Raw genomic sequence first — 20,764 nt, forward strand, 5'->3', positions numbered from 1 at the left:
CTCTTTCTGGGACTAGTCCTGTCTGTTTTGTGCCTTATTTCTACAGCACTTATCACAAAGGGGATCCCTGACCGGGATTTCTGGATTCACCTCTAATGGCAACAGATAATTACTACAAATAATTTGAAATCTTGTCAACTTCAAAAGATGTTGAAAGTGGATCCTTTCTGCATCTGCCCCCAAGTTCCTTTGGAGCTTAGGGGGTTTGCACTCACATTGTCTATAGAACAGTCTCTCCTTTGCTGCTATGAGAAAAAGCCACATAAAGAGGGAGGTGAAATGAAGTAACTAACCATGCAGTGGAAACTGACTATATGCAAAGTGATGTCCAAAAGAAACTGGAGAAATTTTGTGCATTGACGTGATTTCAGGGGTCACTTGGAATCATAATATGTAAAATCTTTCCAGACAGAAGAGTGGCTTTTAAGTAGTAGGAGCATCTTTAAAATTACAGATAGCATCAATCACAAGCTTTGGCTAATGGTTTGGAAGTGAGTATGTTATCTGATGATTTCCATAAAGCTCCTGACTTACTATCACTGAAAAATGGAGTAACCTTGACTTTGGTTTTGATTTGCTTAATCTGAAAGAGGATATTTGTTTAGCTCAGCACTAAATGTAAGAATTTAAACTTGTGCAGAGCGTACCTCAGGGATCCATATTGAAAGGTTTATTGTTTACAATGCTGGCTTATGACCTGCATCAACTTGAAAATCCATATGTGTGCAGAAGTTGCAATGCATTATGCTGCTTTGACAATGCAAGATGTGGCAAGAGCCAAAGAGATGGCTTAAAATGTGCTAGATGGGAACAGTGTAAAAGAAAGGACCACAGCAAAGATGCCCATTGGGCAGAAGATTGTACTAGTATGTTTCAAACTTGATGGGCTTTCCCAGTTTCAGAAGCCATAACTACCAAGTCTCAGTTGGAATTGAGAGCATTCAGCTCCTGGTGGGATCGAGTCTCTTTGGTCCACTCCTACTTTTGTTTATATCAATGGGAATGTTGTTACTGTGTCCTTCGGAGAAGGCTTATGCTGTTAAGACTGGATTCTCCATTGTCTTGCACTCGCATAGCCATTTGGTGCTGGGGTGAAATTCCACACAGGTGTGAGAGCTGACCTGGTAGCTCTTCACACACACTTTGCATCGGTATATACAACTGCACAAGGTACAGGCACTGGAGAATCCAATCCTGAATCCGAACAGCTGAGCAAAAGGGTGATACCTGGAGCATCCAGCCTGGCTCAGAAGGGGGTATTTAGGTAAATCTAGGATTTATGAACACTTTCTAGTTTGTGGTTACTCACTTTTCTAACCTATGGCTAGTTTTTTTTATATAGGTTGTCATTGGTACAGGCTATTGCAGAAACTGTGGGCTGCAGAACTCTCCATTTAGGTGGTCTGCAGATCCCTATCCGTGTGCACCTGGGAACCCGCATATGACAGAATGAAGGATTATCCACCCGTCATGCACCATCATGTCTTTTGCTTTGTGAGGCTCAGTCAATAACGTCTATGCTACTCTTCTGCACAGGCGCCACCACTGCCCACATCTTCCCACCCGGATCTATGAGAAGAGTGAGAAGCCATGCTTCCTGTCAGAATACGTGGATCAATACCCCCTGTATCCTTACGCCCATCCCAGAGACTCATTCAAGCCAAAGGCAGACTACCAGAGGCAGGCAGTGGCCGTGGAGGGAATGACAACGTTCAAGTAAGAACCAGAGAAAGGGAGGAAGGGCGGGAGAATAAAGGTGAGGGTGGGAAATAATCATTGCCTCTCTCGAGGGGAGACTGAGGAGAACAGACAGGACCTTGCGCTCTAGTGGGGCTGTGATGATAGCCACCTGCAGTTGTTGGGGAGAAAGGAAGGAGCCAGGGCTTGGGGGTGCTGCTGCTGGGATGGGGAGATGTGGCCTGTGGAGGGAGAATGTCTGGACCAAAGAGGCATGGCTGGGCTCTTGGCTTTCACCCCCTCCCAGCACTGAGCAGACTAGAAGCAGCCAGGAATTCACCATGAAAAGGAACTGCGCAAGGCTGCCAGGCCTAAGTGCATTGAATCAGGGGCTGTCTCAATGGGGTGTGATGCTCTTTATTTTTCTTAATTAGAATTTTGGTGTGATGGATTAGTTGGCTTTTCCTTGCCCAGCTGTAGCCACCCCTTCCTCCCTAAAGGCACCCCATGCAGGGAAGCAGCTGGGGGAGGAGTTTCCCTTCCCTCCCACTCCTGCAAGGGATTCCCCACAACACCCAGTGTTAAAGGGGACACTGCTGGCAGCATGTGGCCACCCTGTGCAGGGAAGAGATTGGAGGTGAGGGGGAGAAGCTGACCCCGCTGTGGCCTCCCCCATACAGGGACTTTGGGGTGTCCCTTCCCTCCCACTTCGGGGATGGATTTACCCCTCCCTCTTCCTTCCCAGTCCCTGCCTGCCTCCTTAACACAGCCAGCCTCTTCGCAGCTGCCTGGTGGGGAGCAGAGGACAGCAAGCACAGAAACAGGAGCTCCTGTTTACTCAGGAGCTCCAGCACATGGAGCTTTTCCCTCTGGCCAGGTCTCCTGCCTGCATGAGAGGAACCGGAAGTGTCTGCCTGGGGAGGCTGGGGAAGTTTATAAAGCAGCTCCTGGGACTTCACGGCTGCTGGACCCACCCTCCACCCCGAGGGCCGGATTAAATTGTTTGACGGGCTGGAGGTTCCCCACCCCTATGTTAAGCCATAAAAACAATCCATTCTAACAAGTGGTCACGATGGGGGGAAAATGAGATAGAGTCCCACGCAGTGCAATGCTGAACCATTTTTGAATTCCACTCTGATGTGGGTTTAACTGTGCCCCCTTCTTAGTTCCCTCTAAATTAATCAAAAAATTGGCTTCCTGCTCGTGGTGGCATCATGCGGTGAAATGCAAGACTCTGAGCCACCCATACTCAGCAGGGAATTTGATTTCTCTTTCCTCAAATGAAGGCTGCTGGTTGAAGTTTGAATATATCGCTGCTTGCTTACTTTGTGCCCTCAGGCTCTGTCATCAATAATCCCTTTCTCATCTGTGCTGCAGCTAAAGAGACCCTCAAATAGTAAACTACCAGCCACGGGCAGCTATCTCTTTGAGGGAGATGTGCTGTTGTGTGGTGGGTCAGCCTCCCTCTTCTACTTTTGTTTACGGCTCTGGTCTTTGGATAGCTCCCCAAGCAATTTGTGCAGCCATGGTTACTTTCGTTGCTGAAGCATGAGCGGCTGGACATGGAGCTCATGCGCAGGAGCTACTCAAGACTTGCAATCGAGGTATCTCTTTGCCAGTCTGGCGGAGATGTAAGTTTCCATTCCGCATTCCATTTCCAAATGCTCAGTCTTCTGGTTAGAGTGGGAGACTCCTGCATAATCGGTAAAGGTCAAGGGCCAAGATCCTTGCTACAAACAGTGCTGCAAGGTTGTGGAGTGCTGTTTTGATAGTGGGACAGCTGTTGTGTTGGTTTGGTCCACTGATCAGCTGCCAGTGACTCTGGGGGCTGATACAGCAGCAAGGGAGCAGTAGGACACAGAGGGTACGTATAAACTACATGGCTCCGTCGATGGAGCCATGTAGATTTGTTGTTTTGGCAAAGGCAAATGAAGCCGCGATTTAAATGATCACGGCTTCATTTACATTTACATGGCTGCCGCGCTGAGCCGACAAACAGCTGATCAGCTGTTTGTCTGCTCAGCGCGCTAGTCTGGACGCTCCCCTGCCGACATCAAAGCCCTTTGTCGGCAGCCCCGGTAAACCTCATCCCACGAGGAATAACGGGGCTGCCGACAAAGGGCTTTGATGTCGGCAGGGGAGCGTCCAGACTAGCGCACTGAGCAGACAAACAGCTGATCAGCTGTTTGTCGGCTCAGCGCGGCAGCCATGTAAATGTAAATGAAGCCGCGAACATTGAAATCGCGGCTTCATTTGCCTTTGCCTATGTGTCTAATCTACATGCCTCTGACGACACAGCCAGATAGCCCCAGCTGTATTCCCTCCACCAGCCCCTAAGTGCTAGCGACGGAGTTGTTCCTACATTGTCTGATGCTGGAATGATTCTCCTATGGCTTTTCGGACAGAATCAGCAGGTCGTTTGGCCAAAGGGGCTGTGGTGCCCAAGAGGAGCTAAGACCAATAGGCCCAATAGGACCATGTTAATGAAAATACAATAGCACTGCTCATCCAGCATCTGCCTCTAGCTGTTTCTATAAAGTGTTACTGGAGAAAGATACCATTGATACAATATCTTAAAATAGGGTTTTGTTTTGTTTTTTTAAATAATAGAAACTTATCTCCACACTGAGAACAGAGAAACACCAGTTGAGGAAATAGTTAACATCTTTTCCATTAAGCCCTGGTCTATACTAGGGAGTTATTTCAAAATAACCCCCCTTATTTTGAAATAGTAAATGGAGCATCCACACTACCAAACTCGTTATTTCGAAATAACGGGCTGGTTATTTCAAAATCTGTACTCCTGCTTTCCTTGGGGAATACGCTTATTTCAAAATAGCGTTAGTGTGGACACTGTGCTGCTGCTATTTCAAAATAACTACTCCCCAGAGTAATTTGACTTAATTACTCCCTAGTGCTTCCTGGGGCTCTAAGTCGAGGTAGCACAGTCACAATAATGGAGCCTGCCTCGGACTAATTTCGAGCCTCCCCCCTCCCTGCTGGTGGGGACATGCCATTTTGATTTTGTTATTTCAAATGTAGTTATTTTGAAACAATTTCCTAGTGTAGACATGCCCAAATAGTGTCCCGTCCAGAAATGCACCAGCCCCTTCCTCGGCTGGGCTGCTGTGGCATGCACTGTCAGAGCATGCCTGACTTTCATCCTGCATGCAGCGGGTTTTGCAAGCATTCCAAAATAGTCACTGGACTGAAATGCTTTAATTGGGCTTTAAAAAGGAGCCTAAGGAAGCTAGGTGCCCAACTCCCATTGAATGTCTGGGTATTTGGGTGCCTAACTCATTTTGGCACCTTTGAAAAATTCTAGCGTTAAATAATACTCTTGAGTGATGGTGTTGTCTCAGGCTATGTCTATTACAAGATGTGACCCATCTCTGTTTAAGAGAAACGTGCCCTCCAACATGGACCTTACCTGCAACATGGGCTGCTGAATAGCATGGTGGGCTTGGTGATGTGCATGGGTTAGAATGAGACCACAAAACTCACTAGCTAGATTATTTCCTGGTCTAACTCCATTGAAGTCCATCTCTAACTCTGTGTAAACCCACTGGATTGAGACAAGGAGGAATCTGAACCACTTAAAGGAGTCCATGGTCCTGTTTCATACATACTGTAATTGCAGCAGTATTAGAGCCGCGTTTTATACAAATGAAAATCTCGTGTATTGCATTATCTTTAATGTGCTATCTAACCTTTCTTTAGGCATCCAGCATAAGGAACATACACTTAGTCCTCCAGACAAGGGCAGAAGTAAAATGTATTGCCATTATTGTTTTCAGGAGAGATTACGTACCTCATGAAGTATTGCCAGTAAAATTCAAAGCACCTGAAAAATATGTCAAGAGTGATGAGAATATGGATTTGATCTCAACATATAAACAGGACTATAACCCCTATTCTGTTGGTCGAGTTCCTCCATGTTTGCCCCGTGAGACTAACTATTCCTCCAATGTCAAGATGGACACAATACCTACATACAAAGGTATGTACTCCTGTAGCTGTTTTGTAAGAGGGAGTCACTCGTAACATCTTGCTTCAAGAGAACAGAATGAGAATACACAGACTTCTGTATTTGTTATTTCTTATATTGCCTTGATAGACTGGTTCTGTAGGAGCCTTAAAAGAACTACTGGAAAGTCAAGTAACCTGGGCACTTTGGGTTGTACTGATGCTAAGGACAGAATTTTAATCTGGTTTGACTTTCTTCTTGGTGTCTGGCCCTTGTTTAAGGGTGGTTGTGAGGTGGCTATTGGGGGCTTGTGGAGCCTTTCCTTCACCCCTCCTTGCCTAGAGCATCACCAAGACCTTCAGCACTGCCCTAACACCAGCCGTTCAGCATCCAGGGGAAACATTGCTGTAATGCTCTGCCTTTTTGGGTCATGGGTAGTTTGGGATCTTAATTAATTCCTGATTAGCTGAGCAGCTCAGCCAGTGGAGCCAATCCAGTTCAGAATGTCACTAACAAACACAAGGCCAGATTCTGCTCCCACTTATGTTGGTGTGAATTGGGAACCGTTCCAATGCACATTCACAATTGCTGCTATTTTATGTGCTGCTGGTGTATGTGTGGGCGGAGGCAAGGGTTCCTTTCAGGGTTGTAATGGAATTGGCATCCTTCTTTTCCTTCCAAGGTGAAGGAATCCTTTACACTCTGACAACTGCTCCAACAAAAAAGAGTACAAGTTCTATAGTACTTTACAGTCACAGCCCACAGAACCCTTCATAGAAGTGTGCAAGTTTTCCTCTCCATGTTGGGTGGATGAGAAACTAAGGCATAGAGGGAGACATTAAGTAACTCACCTAAGGCCACATACAGTGGCAAAGTCTGGTCTCCTAGTCTAGTACTCTATCTATTGAAGCATTGCATTCCGTTTAATTTTTATTGCCATCATCTTAAGGTATTGGACTGCAGGGATTGTATTTGTTGTCCTAATATGAACTAAATACTAGAGTGAGTCACTTGCAGATTTTCCTTCTCCATAAGGTCTGAGCCCACTGGGATGAATACTACACTCAGTTCTAACACTAGCATGAATCTAGAGCAATTCTACTGGCTTTGGAATTGTTTGTCATGTGGCATTAGGGCATTTTGCCTCTCCAGTATCAGGAAGCTGGTCTTAAACAGTAATCTGCTAATTGCAGCCTTTTGTGCTACCAGTAGATGGCTGGGCTAGCACTTTGTGTGTTACTTCAAATAATTTTGGAATATGTTATTTTTTCTCTTCTGCAAAACAAGTAGTATTCTTAGGTGGATTGCTAGCATGAGGGTTTGGCCCTAATCAGTAAAATGAATTCTCTGATTTAAAATAAACACCAAGCACAAAAACAAAATGCATGAACATAGGGGTTTTTACCAAAAGTTAAGGTTATACAATGAAAATGACAAAAAGACATAAAAATGAGTGTCCAAATAAAAGTATCGGAGGGGTAGCTGAGTTAGTCTGAAGATAAAGCATTCAAAGCCATTATTCTTTATGTCCTGATGTGTTTACATATGCTTAAAATATCACCTCAGAACCATATGTAAATCTTTTTTGTTTTATAAGTGTGTAGGCCAGGATTTTTAATAGTGCACTCAAGTATTCTAATAAAATGCATCACCACTACATTCGGTTGTAATTTTCAGTATTTTTCAAAATACCACAAATGGAAATATCCATCTAATAACCCTCAACGATTAGCTTCCATGTTGAGTTAATTCATTTAAAAGGCCATAGATCACCAATAAGGTTTGCAATGTGCTCTTACCTTTTCAGACTTATGGCATTAAAAAGGCTTGATTAATCACCATTCAGGGTACATTTATTTGTAATATGCCACTCAAAGGTTTCAGATAATGCCACTTTGGCAATAAACGCCTTTCATATGAAGTCATGAGTCCATGCAAGCCAGTGGTTTTAAATGATGCTATTGGCTACCACAATTGGGCTACATCTACACCGGCCCCTTCTTCGGAAGGGGCATGCTAATTTTGAACTTGGGAATAGGGAAATCCGCGGGGGATTTAAATATCCCCCGCGGGATTTAAATAAACATGGCCGCCGCTTTTTTTCCGGCTTGGGGAAAAGCCGGAAAAAAGCGTCTAGACTGGCGCGATCCTCCGGAATAAAGCCCTTCAAAGTAGAAATAAGAGATCCTCCAGAAAAGGGCTTTATTCCGGAGGATCGCGCCAGTCTAGACGCTTTTTTCCGGCTTTTCCCCAAGCTGGAAAAAAAAGCGGCGGCCATGTTTATTTAAATCCCGAGGGGGATATTTAAATCCCCCGCGGATTTCCCTATTCCCAAGTTCAAAATTAGCATGCCCCTTCCGAAGAAGGGGCCAGTGTAGACGTAGCCTTAATGTCTGACAGCTTTGCAACTTGATTTCTTAACACTGCATGAAGCATGGTTTCAAAGTTTTCCTCTTTTCTCAGCTGAGCTTAGTCTTGTGGGGTATATTCATGTATATAATCTAATTAAAATGTGGTCTAGCTTGGTTATATAGAGAGCTACCTGAGCATTTGGTTTGTGTCCTAGGCTTTTTCCCATACTCGATGCAGTATGGTGACCTGGGTCCTTTTGGATTGTTAGGCCGTGGGGCCGTCACTCTCCCACTCTGTTGGCAGTCCTGCCTTAGGGCCATATTTTTCAAGGTATTTGGGCACCAAAAGATGAGGGTAATTGCTTAGAGTTAGAGGGATTTTCAAAAGCTCCCAATCTGACCGTTTTCAACAGTAGCTAGCCTTCTAGGTACTTTTGGACAGTCCCCTTTGACACTGATTTACATCTTAGGTGCCTAAGTATCTCTATAATCTGGCCTTGGCACCTAAATAGTAGGATGGCTGGTGTCATATAAATGCTTAAAATAAACCAGGCCAGATTACATTAGACAGATCTTCAATCTGAAGAAGAAAATAAAATGCTGGCTCCACCGAAGTCACTGGGAATTTTGCCATTGACTTCAGTGGGATCAGGATTTCATCCAAGTTGAATTTACAAACCTCAGCCATGGCAAGTGAAAGGTCCCTATGCATGCAGGCCTCTCCTCACAGTCTTGCATGAAACCTGTCTGGGCTAGGTCAGAGCATGAACAGTAGCAGTGCTAGTTACTGCTGCCACTTCATGCTGGGTGTCAGGGCAGAAGGACTTGAGAACATATGCTTAATTTAAAAATAAGATTGAATGTTTTAACTTTGCACTGGAATGAGCACAGTTCTAATATAGTTGTGCTGCATTACAAAACAGTCATTCAGAGAGAATAATATTGCTCAGACTGGAGAATTCAAATATCCCGATGCCTAATTGCATCATTTACTTTCTGGTACTTTGAAAGTACCGGATGTCCTTCTCATAAAGAATCAGCTGGAATGTTATTTGCCTCAGGATTCTCAATGTGGTTTGAAGAAACAAAAAGACTTGGGTTAGTGCCAAGGCTATTTCATTTCAACTTCCTACCAGTAACCATATTGCTCTCTAGGGGAACCTGCATAAGATTAGCAAGAGGGAAGAAAGATGGGTTTGTGGCTAAAGCATTGGTCTGAGAGCCAGGAGTTCGTGCCACATATTTCCATGTGCTCTGGAAGTCACTTTAACTCCCCGTGACTTGTTTTCCCCATCTATAAAACAGGATACAGTATGTACCCATCACCCAGGATTGTACAGAGTGTGCACAAATGTTTGTAATGTGGTAGATTGTATTTGTAAGTAGTCTGGGGTACGAACCAACTCTTATGTTTGCACAGTGCCTAGCACAGTGGGATCCTGATCTGTCAGTACCAGCAAAACACTACTAATTCATTAATATTAATAGGTTAAGATTCCGCACATGTTGATAGTACTGCAAACATATAGAGCAGTGCAAAGAAAGCAGGAAATGCCTCCCTGCGCTGCTCTAAATATTGTCAAGAAGAAATCCTGAAGAACTCCGGGGAAGGTAAAAACAATCTAGCCAACTGAGCAAATCACTGAAGAAGACTCAGCAAGTGAGGACTGTTTTGTAACTGAGGCTCTAGACTGAGACTCTGGAGATCCCATCTTTAAAAAAGGGGAAGGAGGAGGATCTGGGGAACTATAGATTGATCAGCTTCACCTCAGTCCCTGGAAAATCATGCAGCAAATCCTCAAGGAATTTAGGAGAGGAAGGAGATCAGGAACAGTCAACATGGATTCACCAAGGGCAAGTCGTGCCTGACCAACCTAATGGCCTTCTTTGATGAGATAACTGGCGCTGTGGATATAGAGTCCAGGGTGACCTAGACAAATTGGAGGATTGAGCCAAAAGAAATCTGAGGTTCAACAAAAACAAATGGAGAATCTTGCGCTTGGGATGGAAGACTCCAAAGCATTGTTACAGGCTGGGGACCAACTGGTTAAGTGGCAGTTCTGCAGAAAAGGACCTAGGGATTACAGTAGAAGAGTAGCTTTATATAAGTCAACAGTGTGCCCTTGTTGCCAAGAAGGCTAATGGCATATTGAGCTGCCTTAGTAGGAGCATTGCCCACAGATTGAGGGAAGAGATGACTCCCCTCTGTTTGGTGCTGGTGAGGCCACACCTGTAATAGTGTCCAGTTTTGGGCCTCCCCACTACAGAAAGGATACGGAAAAATTGGAGAGCATCCAACAGAGAGCATTGAAAATGATTAGGGGGCTGGGACATGTGAGAAGAGTGGTGGTGGTGGGGGATTTGATTGCAGCCTTTAACTACCTGAAGGGGGGTTCTAAAGAGGATGGAGAGAGGCTGTTCTCCATGGTGACAGATGGCGGAATGAAGAGCAATGGTTTCTCAAGGTCTCTCACTGAAGGCTCTTAAGTAAAGTAAGTTGTCATGGGATAAGAGGGAAGGTCCTTTCATGGATTGAGAACTGGTTAAAAGACAGGAAACAAAGGGTAGGAATAAATGGTAAGTTTTCAGAATGGAGAGAGGTAACTAGTGGGGTCCCCCAAAGGTCTGTCCTGGGACCAAGCCTATTCAACCTATTTATAAATTATCTGGAGAAAAGGGTAAACAGTGAGGTGGCAAAATTTGCAGACGATACTAAACTGCTCACGATAGTTAAGACCAAAGCAGACTGTGAAGAGCTTCAGAAAGATCTCACCAAACTAAGTGACTGGGCAACAAAATGCCAAATGAAATTTAATGTTGATAAATGTAAAGTAATGCACATTGGAATAAATAACCCAAACTATACATATATGGGGACTTATTTAGCTACAACTGCTCAAGAGAGAGATCTTGGAGTCATTGTGGATAGTTCTCTGAAAATATCCACTCAGTGTGCAGCGGCAGTCAAAAAAGCAAACAATGTTAGGAACCATTAAGAAAAGAGATAGAGAATAAGACAGAGAATATCTTATTACGTCTATATAAAAACATGGTATGCCCATATCTTGAATACGGCATACAGATGTGGTCGCCTTTTCTCAAAAAAGATATATTGGCATTAGATAAGGTTCAGAAAAGGGCAACAAAAATACTAAGAGTTTGGAACTGGTCCCATATGAAGAGATTAAAAAGACTGGGACTTTTAAGTTTAGAAAAAAGGCAACTAAAAGGGGTCTTGGGGGGGAGGGAATTTAATGGAGGTCTATAGAATCATGACTGATGTGGAAAAAGTGAATAAGGAAAAGTTATTTACTTGTTCTCCTAATATAAGAACTAGGAAACACCAAATTAAATTATTAGGTAGCAGGTTTAAAACAAACAACATGTGGAACTTCTTGCCAGCAGATGTGAAGACCAGGACTTTAACAGGGTTAAAAAAAGAACGAGATAAATTCATGGAGGTTAGTTCCATCAATGACTATTAGCCAGGATGGTTAGGTATGGTATCCATAGCCTCTGTTTGCCAGAGGCTGGAAATGGATGACAAGAGAGGGGTCACATGATGATAACCTGTTCTGTTCATTCCCTCTAGGGCATCCGACATTGGCCACTGTTGGAAGACAGGATACTGGGCTGGTGGATGGACCTTTGATCTGCCCTTTTAGACTTCTTGGCTGTGTCTAGACTGGCAAGTTTTGTGGAAAAACTTGCCAGCTGTCTACATTGGCTGCTTGAATTTCCGCAAGAACACTGACTTGCTACTGTCTGAGATCAGTGCTTCTTGCGAAAATACTATGCTGCTCCCGTTCAGGCAAAAGTCCTTTTGCGCAAAAGGGCCAGTGTAGACAGCTCAGATTTGTTTTGCGCAAAAAAGCCCTGATCGAGAAAATGGCGATCGGGGCTTTTTTTGTGGAAAAGCGCGTCTAGATTGGCATGGATGCTTTTCCGCAAAAAGTGCTCTTGCGGAAAAGTGTCCGTGCCAATCTAGACATGCTTTTCCGCAAATGTTTTTAACAGAAAACTTTTCTGTTAAAAGCATTTGCGGAAAATCATGCCAGTCTAGACGTAGCCCTTATGTCTCAAGTTTCAGTGGAGGAGGTTTAGATTGGCTATTAGGAAAAACTATTTCACTAGGAGGAGGGGGGAAGCTCTGGAATGGGTTACCTAGGGAAATAGTGGAAACTCCATCTTTTGCAGTTTAAGACCAGACTTGACAAAACCCTGGCTGGAATGATTTATTTGGTCTTAGCCCTGATTTATTTGTCCTGAAGTCTCTTCCAACCTTACTCTTGTGTGATTCTGTGATCGGTGTTCAATTCCCAGGTCTCTCTCAGCTGCAGTGTGTAAGTCACTTAGCCTTCCAGTGTCTCCGTTTGTCATCTCAGTAAAATGGGGATGATGACAATCCTCTCTTTTTCCCCACCATTCTTTGTGTTGTTTAGTTAGGGTGTGTCTAGACTACATGGCTCCGTCAACTGTGGCATTTGCAATGTAAGGGTATGTCTAGACTGCATGGCTCCGTCAACGGAGCCATGTAAACTAGTTTACCTGACATAGTCAATGAAGCGGGGATTTAAATAATCCCCGCTTCATTAAAATAAAAATGGCCACCACGCTGTGTTGACAATCAGCTGACCCGGCACAGTGCGGCAGTCTAGATGCAGATCGGTCGACAACGGAAGCCTTTGTCGACTGCTCCCTTATGCCTCGTGAATCGAGGTTTACAGGAGCGGTTAACAAAGGCTTCCCTTGTCGACCGATCTGCGTCTAGACTGCCGCGCTGTGCCAGGTCAGCTGATTGTCAACACAGTGCGGTGGCCATTTTTATTTTAATGAAGCGGGGATTATTTAAATCCCCGCTTCATTGACTATGTCGGGTAAACTAGTTTACATGGCTCCGTTGACGGAGCCATGCAGTCTAGACACACCCTTACATTGCAAATGCCACAGGGCAGGGATAGTCTCTCGCAATGTTTTTGCACAGTGCCTACCTAGCACAAAGGGGACTGACTGACACAATTGTAACACAAACAACAAATACAAAGTATAATAAAAACTAATAACCAAAACATAGCATGTTCTATTTTTAAACTAACTACAGAATCTGTGCATTTAAATTAGTCTCTTCTTACATTTTAGGTGACTATGTGCAATGGAATGAACCAAAACGAGAGATGATTAAACCAGACAACAAATACCATCCAGCAGAAGCAAAATTTGACTATAGAACCACTGTCCAGGATGATTATGTATATAAGGGACCAGTTACAACTCACAGCTGCAAACCTCTGAATCCAGCCCACGTAACCAAAGTGCCCTTGGAGGACCTGACAAATTATAAGCTGAATTATGTGCCACATCCCCTGGAGAAACGCTTTGTCCACGAGTATGAGAAGTATAAACCCAGTGAAGGCCCATTTGATGGCCTCACTACCCACAAACAATCATACAAGGGTCTGGCTGGCCCACCTGCCAAGATAGTGAAGCCGTACCAGGCAATGCCAACCCATGATCTCCCGTTTTCCTCTTCTACAGAATTTCGGGAAAAATACCAAGCCTGGCCACAGCCCCCCACGTTCATTAGAAAACCTGATGTGTACGTACCCCCTGTGGAGAAAATGGACCTTCAGACAACTACTCAGACTCATTACACATACCCTAAAGGCCAGCCAGCAAAGTCATGTCGGCCCTTGGGCCATGTTCAGAAAGCCACTGCACCCTTTGACAGCTGCTCCACCATGAAAGATGATTACAAGCCATGGCATGGAAAGAAAGCAATGCCCATCATACACCCCCCAGAAATTACTTTGCCAGCAGAACCGATGGAGAACCTGACTACTTTTCGGGCCCATTATGTGCCTCACCCCCCCATTTTCACTAAGAGCTTTAAGCCGGGTTGGTCAGCTGTGAGGCCTAACATACCAGTCGATGCAGAAACCACCTACACCACCAGCTACACACCAAAGGAAACTGTCAGGTGCCTTGCCTCCTACAAAGAACCCCCCGGCTACGTGCTTCAAGAAATTGATGCCAGTGGCCACAAGTTCTACTGCCCCATTTCAGAGGCTGAGCGCCCACTGAGTTCAAAGAGTAAAGAGCGAAGCAGCCGCCTTTCTGGCAATGGATTAACACTACCAGGCCCAAAGGAACTAGCAGTGCTAGCCTGACTCTTTTTTTTGGTAACTCTTCTAATCCGATCATTGATTTTATTCCTCTAAAGAGCTTAAAAATAGCTCCCAAGGACTAGCTCCTAGTGGAACATCTGAATAATAAGAATCCCAATGCCCAGGGAAAGAACATTTTAATCACCTGGTTGTCAGTGGTTTTTTCCAACTCTGTCTTTAGTTAAGCAATGTCTATCACAAACATATCAGGCACTGAGTTTCCTCCATGATGAGTGTGTATAGCAGCCTAGATAGATGGCTAAGTAGGCAGATCCGTAAGTTGCTATAAAAAAGAAAATAGAGGTTATATTTGACTGCGGCTAAATAGCACAAGCCCAAGGTCCTGTTTTATTTATTGAGTCCATACAAGACAGGAAGAATGTTTAAAATTAGATTTTTCAGGATTGTGTCTTCCATAATAGAAAAGCACAGAACTGTAGGGTGGAAATGACCTTGTGAAATCCAGCACCCTATGCTGAGGCAGGGCCAAGTAAACACCTCTGCCTTGGAAGCCTGATTCAGTGCTCAACTATCTTATAGTTTTTTCCTAATATCCAACCTAAATCTCCTTTGTTGCAGATTAAGCCCATTACTTCTTGTCTTAACTTCACTGGGCATAGAAAACAAATGATCGCTCTCTTAATAAGCCTTCATGTGTTAAGGGTTAGTATTAGGTTCCTGTTCAGACTTCTTTTCTCAACACTAAACATGCCCAACATTTTAAAAACTTTTCTCAAAGGTGAGCTTTTTATTCTTTTTGTTTGCCTCTTTCCTGAAGTATGCAGCCCAGAATTAGATGCTACAATATTCTAGTTGAGGCCTCACTAATGCTGAATGGAGAGGAGAATTAATGTCTCCCAGCATATTAACCATTTTTGCAATTGCGTGCATCACATTGCTGACTCATATTGAATTTGTGGTTCACTGTAACCCCCGGGTTCTTTTCAGCTAGTCTACATCTACACTGGCAGCTTCTTGCGCAAGAACAGCCGTTCTTCTGCAAAAACTTGCCGGCTGTCTACACTGCACGAGCGTTCTTCCAGAAGTAAATTTACAGTACAGCTTTGTAAAACAGGGCTTCTTCCAAAAGAGTTATTCCTCTTCCCACGAGGAATAAGCCGTCTTGCGCAAGAGCTCTTCCAGAAGAGGCCAGTGTAGACAGACAACATGAATTTCTTGCACAAGAAGCCCCTATGGTTAAAATAGCCATCAGAGCTTTCTTGTGCAAGAGAGCATTTACGCTGCCATAGATGCTCTTGCGCAAAAGCACATGGCTGTGTGGACACTCTCTTGTGGAAGAGTTTTTGCACGAGAACTCTTCCACAAAAGAGTTCTTGTGCAAGAATCTGCCAGTGTAGACATAGCCCTCTAGTACTGCCTGACCAATTATTCCCCATTTTGTTGTTGCAGATTTGTATTTTTCCTTCTTAAGGACTTGCTCTTTATTGAATTTCAGCTTGTTGATTTCAGACTAATGTTCTAATTGGTTGAGGTTGTGTAAATTCAATGGCCTTCCACAGTGCTTACGAACCCTTACAGCATGGTTTATAAGCAAAATTTATAAGCACATGCTCCACTTGATTATCCAGGTCACTAATGAAAATATTGACTAGTACTAGATTCAGGACTAACTCTGGTAGGACTTAAGTTCTCACGTGGTTGTGCAATAGCCTATTAAGCTGTGTGCAAGGGCTCAGGCCTGTAGTGGGGAGAGACTCACTGGCCCCAGCATAGACCTGCCCTGGACTTGCTGCAGCCAAGAGAGAGGTGCCCTTATCCCCATCCCAAGTGCTGCTGTGGGATGAGAGAGTTGGGAAAGTCTTCGCTCACCATTTTATCCCCTGGGAAACCCGAGCCCCTTATCCTTGGTCATACCCCAGAGCTGACACCTGCAACTGAAGTCATCAACCTTATCCTGTACATCTTCTGCCCTATGTCTGAGCCCCCTTCTGACACTTGGAACCCCTTGACCCCACTCCCAGCACATGAATTTTATATGCACCAATTCAGAGGTGATATGTGACACATCACCTCCGTATTGGTGCACATAACACAGTTCATTCTGCACCCGAATGGGAAAAATTAGAGGACACACTGATGGGGCCTCACTAGATAGGCCTGCTAGTTTGACAGCGGCTAATTGATGACAAATTTGTGAGTACAGACTTCAACAATTTGTACCTCCCCCTTTATAGTGGTTTCATGTAGAGCGCATTTCCTGGGTTCCTTATGCAAATGCCATCTGGAACTATGTAAAAAACTTAGTAACATCAAGCTAGCAAGTTACATTACTGCCCAGAACTAGAACATTAAATGTGAAAGCTTTAAATCGCACAAGTGCTTGGCTAGGTTTACCTTGGAGGATTGTGCTGCAGGCAGTTGTCCCAGTCAATAGTAGGAAGCAGCACACTCCCCGCTGAGTGCTCCTTGCATGGTAGCTCACAGTTCAACTGGAGAGGGTTGCCAGGTGTCCGGTATTGACCTGGACAGTCTGGTATTTTCACTTCCTATCCGGTTAAAAAAAAAATCAGAAAATATTGGCCACCTAAAATGTCCAGTATTTTCTGATTTTTTTTCCCCTGCCAGGAGGCGAAATTACCAGACACCTGGCAGTCCTACCACACTCAGCAACTGGGCCCAGCCCCCAGACTCTCCCGGACCCCCCCCCCAAAGCCCCTCTGAGCTTCCCCTTCGCCCCACTTACCTGGTTCCACAGGGGAACTCTCTTCCTGCACAGAGTAAGAAAACAAGATGGCCTCCGGCAAAAAAACCCTCCAAAGGCCTTAAAGGGGCTATGCTGGCCTTTTTTGTAGTCCCCTCCCCCCCCAACAACTTTGGTCACCCCCCCTTTTTATTTCTCAACTTTTTTGGGGGGGGAGGGGTGTTCAGTATTTTTGGTTAAACTGTGTGGCAATCCTACATTTTTGGGCTCAGACATAAACTTAAGATCTTGACCACTGGTGTTCAGTTAAGTTCCTAGGGTGCTTTTCTGCACAATAGAGACATTGTTACATGCGTTCTGTAATCCAGGCCCATTTCCTAAATTCCCCTCACCTCCTCCAATCACGTGTAACGTGCTCAGTGGTTCTCAGCCGTTTTAGGCTCTGTCCCCATTTGTAAACCTTGATGGCCTAGCACAACCCAGGAAATTGGATTAGTGCAAAGCACACTGACTAATTCAATTTTTCTTACCCATGCTGTGGAATATATACATTAACATAATTAGTGCTCAGTATTAAGTAAGTGCACTGGGCCCGTTACAGCATGTCTCCTGTCCCAGGTGTCTGGCTGGGCACAGCTGCCTGGAGCTGGAGTGCCATGCAGGGGGTTGGCCCAGCCACCTGGTTTGGCCCAAAGGCTGGTTGGACCAAATTTATGAGCGTGACATTGCAGCCGGGAGTGGAGCTACAGCACCATTCACTCAGATTTGGCCTGGACATCTTCCCCCATCTTCTGAGAGAAACCTGAGCAGCACGCTGACCTCAGTAGGTTGCACCACCTTCTCTTCTTGCCCCCCTCCCTCCACATAGGGCAGGAACCCCCCCCCCTCCCCCTCCCCCCCCCCCGCTCCCAGGCCTTGACACATTCCTGTGACTCAGCTTTGCTGCCACAGGCTGGAGCAATCAGTCATAGAATCATAGAATAATAGGACTGGAAGGGACCTCGAGAGGTCATCGAGTCCAGCCCCCCGCCCTCAAGGCAGGACCAAGCTCCGTCTACACCATCCCTGACAGATGTCTATCTAACCTGTTCTTAAATATCTCCAGAGAGGGAGATTCCACCACCTCCCTTGGCAATTTATTCCAATATTTGACCACCCTGACAGTTAGGAATTTTTTCCTAATGTCCAATCTAAACCTCCCTTGCTGCACTTTAAGCCCATTACTCCTTGTCCTGTCCTCAGAAACCAAGAGGAACAAATTTTCTCCTTCCTCCTTGTGACACCCTTTTAGATATTTGAAAACCGCTATCATGTCCCCCCTTAATCTTCTTTTTTCCAAACTAAACAAGCCCAGTTCATGAAGCCTGGCTTTATAGGTCATGTTCTCTAAACCTTTAATCATTCTTGTCGCTCTTCTCTGTACCCTTTCCAGTGTTAATTTCTAATCTCGTGCCAAGCACTGGTGCTGTGCAATGTTGCAGAGCAGCTCTATTTCAGCCGGCAAGGTGGCTCCATTTATATAGATTGACATGATCCGTACATATAATATGCATTTTAGTTCTGTGTGTGATGGCTCGGAAGCCCTTGGGAATGGAAGTGGTTGGGAACTGAAGTTGGACATAGTCAGATTAGACATAAAGTGCATTTTTTAAGCATTGATGGTAATTGACCATCGCAACACTTGAAGTCTTCAAGTCAAGCCTGGATGCCTTTTTAAAAGCCATGCTCTAGTTCAGTGTTTCACAATTTTATTTGGCCACGGAACCCTTTTAAACTCGAACAAATTTTGCGGAATCCCTAACAGTCTTACATATGGAGCTGAAAAAAGTAGACCACAGATAAGTAAGGCTAATAATAAACAAATGCTAAACAAGGTCATGAGATCAACATTTAGTTTAATTGCACATATTTAAAAACATAAAAATCACATTTAATGTGTACAAATTTTTTTTTAAATCATAAAAAGTTATTGTAATGGAATTTTCTCACGGGACCCTTATTTTCACTTTGTGGAACTCCAGGGTTCTGCGGAAAACCATTTGTGAAACACTGCTCTAGTTAAACCAGAAATTCTAGGCTTGATGCAGGAAGAACTGTATAAAGTTACATGGACTATGTTATGCAGCAAGGTCAGATTAGAGGATTCAGAAAGGGCCATCTTAGTCTTAAAATCTAGGGTTGTGTCTAGACTGGCCAGTTTTTCCGGAAAATCAGCCGCTTTTCCGGAAAAACTAGCCAGCTGTCTACACTGGCCGCTTGAATTTCCACAAAAGCACTGACTTCCTACTGCAAGAAATCAGTGCTTTTTGCGGAAATACTATGCTGCTCCCGTTCGGGCAAAAGTCAATGTAGACAGCTGAGATTTGTTTTCCGCAAAAAAGCCCAAATCGCGAAAATGTCGATCGGGGCTTTTTTGTGGAAAAGTGCGTCTAGATTGGCCACGGACACTTTTCCGCAAAAAGTGCTTTTGCGGAAAAGCGTCCATGCCAATCTAGATGCTCTTTTCCAAAAATGCTTTTAACGGAAAACTTTTCCGTTAAAAGCATTTCCGGAAAATCATGCCAATCTAGACGTAGCCTAGGACTCTAGTAGATATTCATACTCTGTCGGTGCAAGAACACTGTTCTTTTGCAGCTTGTGATGTAGATGGGGACTAGCCCACCCAGTGTGGACATCTCTCTTCCAGTGCTCCCAGGGATTCTCTGCTTTTTCTCCCTGATCCGTGTCTATAGCTCCACCGACAATTCTATGACTGAGTGGCCTACTATCAAAGTCAGTTAATTCCCCCCCCCTCCCACCAGTCCAGAGGGCAGGCTGACCCAATGGCCACAGTCAATGAAGTTGCCCCTATTCATTGGGTAGTGCAGCCCAATGACTATAGTCAATAAGCAACTGCTAGTCACAAGTCAGTAATTCATCCCTGTCCACAGCATAGGGCAGCTCAATGGCTATAGTCCATAACTTTCCCCAGTTCACAGGGTAATTCAGTTCAACGGTAAGAGTCAGTAATTCCCCCCTATTCACAGGTAGTGCAGCTCAATGGCCAAAGTCAATAATGTCCACCCCACTTATGGGGTTGTGTAGTCCCCTCTCAAAGGGCAGGAGATAGGGGTGGAGGTAGGTCTCCCAGCTGTATCTCTGTGAAGCTTTAGCAGACCACGGTAGGTAAAATCTGAGATGAGAATATATTTTTGCTAGAAAATGTCTCACGGTTTGCTGCTATTTATTGCACATTTATCCTGAAGACTCTCTGGAAGATGCTACTCAGGCTAAGTGTTGAGAAAAGGATTTGTCTTTTTGTACAGTAAAGCTCCTTGCCTGTTAATTTAAAACTCTCACTTTAACCTGACCATGAAAATGGAGCCGTGTGTGTCTGCAATGTAAATCTAGGTTTTTTTACTGTATTTTGCCATATGGAATTTATCAGTATCAATATGGATCTAAGAATAAATGGTACAGTGCATGAGTAACTGTTGGTTTTCAAACATTAATAACCAACGTCCAGGTTTTGCAAGCACTACACAAGCTTGCACTCCACAAAAGCATGTGCCAAATCAATGGAACTGATTTTTTCCAGGTCTTTCACAGCATGGAAGCTAGACGTGTATATTTGCTGACTTGGACCTTAATAAAATGCTTTCATGGTTTAAAACTAAATCGAAATGATACAAAGAGTCTAATTTAGGTAAATGAATAAATAATTTGCAAAATTCCACTAGAACATGTCCTTTGTTTTGGTTTTTGTTGGCTAGATAACACCTTAAGTATACACAGTGTAACAGGGAAACTGACAAAAACAACCAAGACTCCTGTCCTGAAGATCTACAAACTAAACACACAAAAGCAGCCCAAATCACAAGACTGAACAGAAGTTTCTCATAGAGCAGGACTTCTCAACTTTGGAAGGGTGGGGGGGAGAGGGGGCACAGTGATACAGCACATA

At 44.4% G+C, this 20,764-nt stretch overlaps 1 protein-coding gene across 1 annotated transcript in view; it reads left to right on the forward strand.

Moving 5' to 3' along the window:
- SAXO1 (stabilizer of axonemal microtubules 1) overlaps window positions 1–14,300 on the forward strand; it is a 78,073-nt gene extending 63,773 nt beyond the window's left edge. Inside the window, exons 2-4 of the mRNA XM_006129989.5 lie at window positions 1,537–1,716; window positions 5,475–5,677; window positions 13,135–14,300. Coding sequence (XP_006130051.1) covers window positions 1,537–1,716; window positions 5,475–5,677; window positions 13,135–14,162 — 1,411 coding nt within the window. The 3' untranslated portion in view covers window positions 14,163–14,300. The remainder of the gene's footprint in view (window positions 1–1,536; window positions 1,717–5,474; window positions 5,678–13,134) is intronic.
- The last annotated feature ends 6,464 nt before the right edge of the window (window positions 14,301–20,764 follow it).

The sequence above is a fragment of the Pelodiscus sinensis genome, chromosome 6 (assembly GCF_052426305.1).
Source record: "Pelodiscus sinensis isolate ZL-2025 chromosome 6, ASM5242630v1, whole genome shotgun sequence".
Lineage (NCBI taxonomy): Eukaryota > Metazoa > Chordata > Testudines > Trionychidae > Pelodiscus > Pelodiscus sinensis.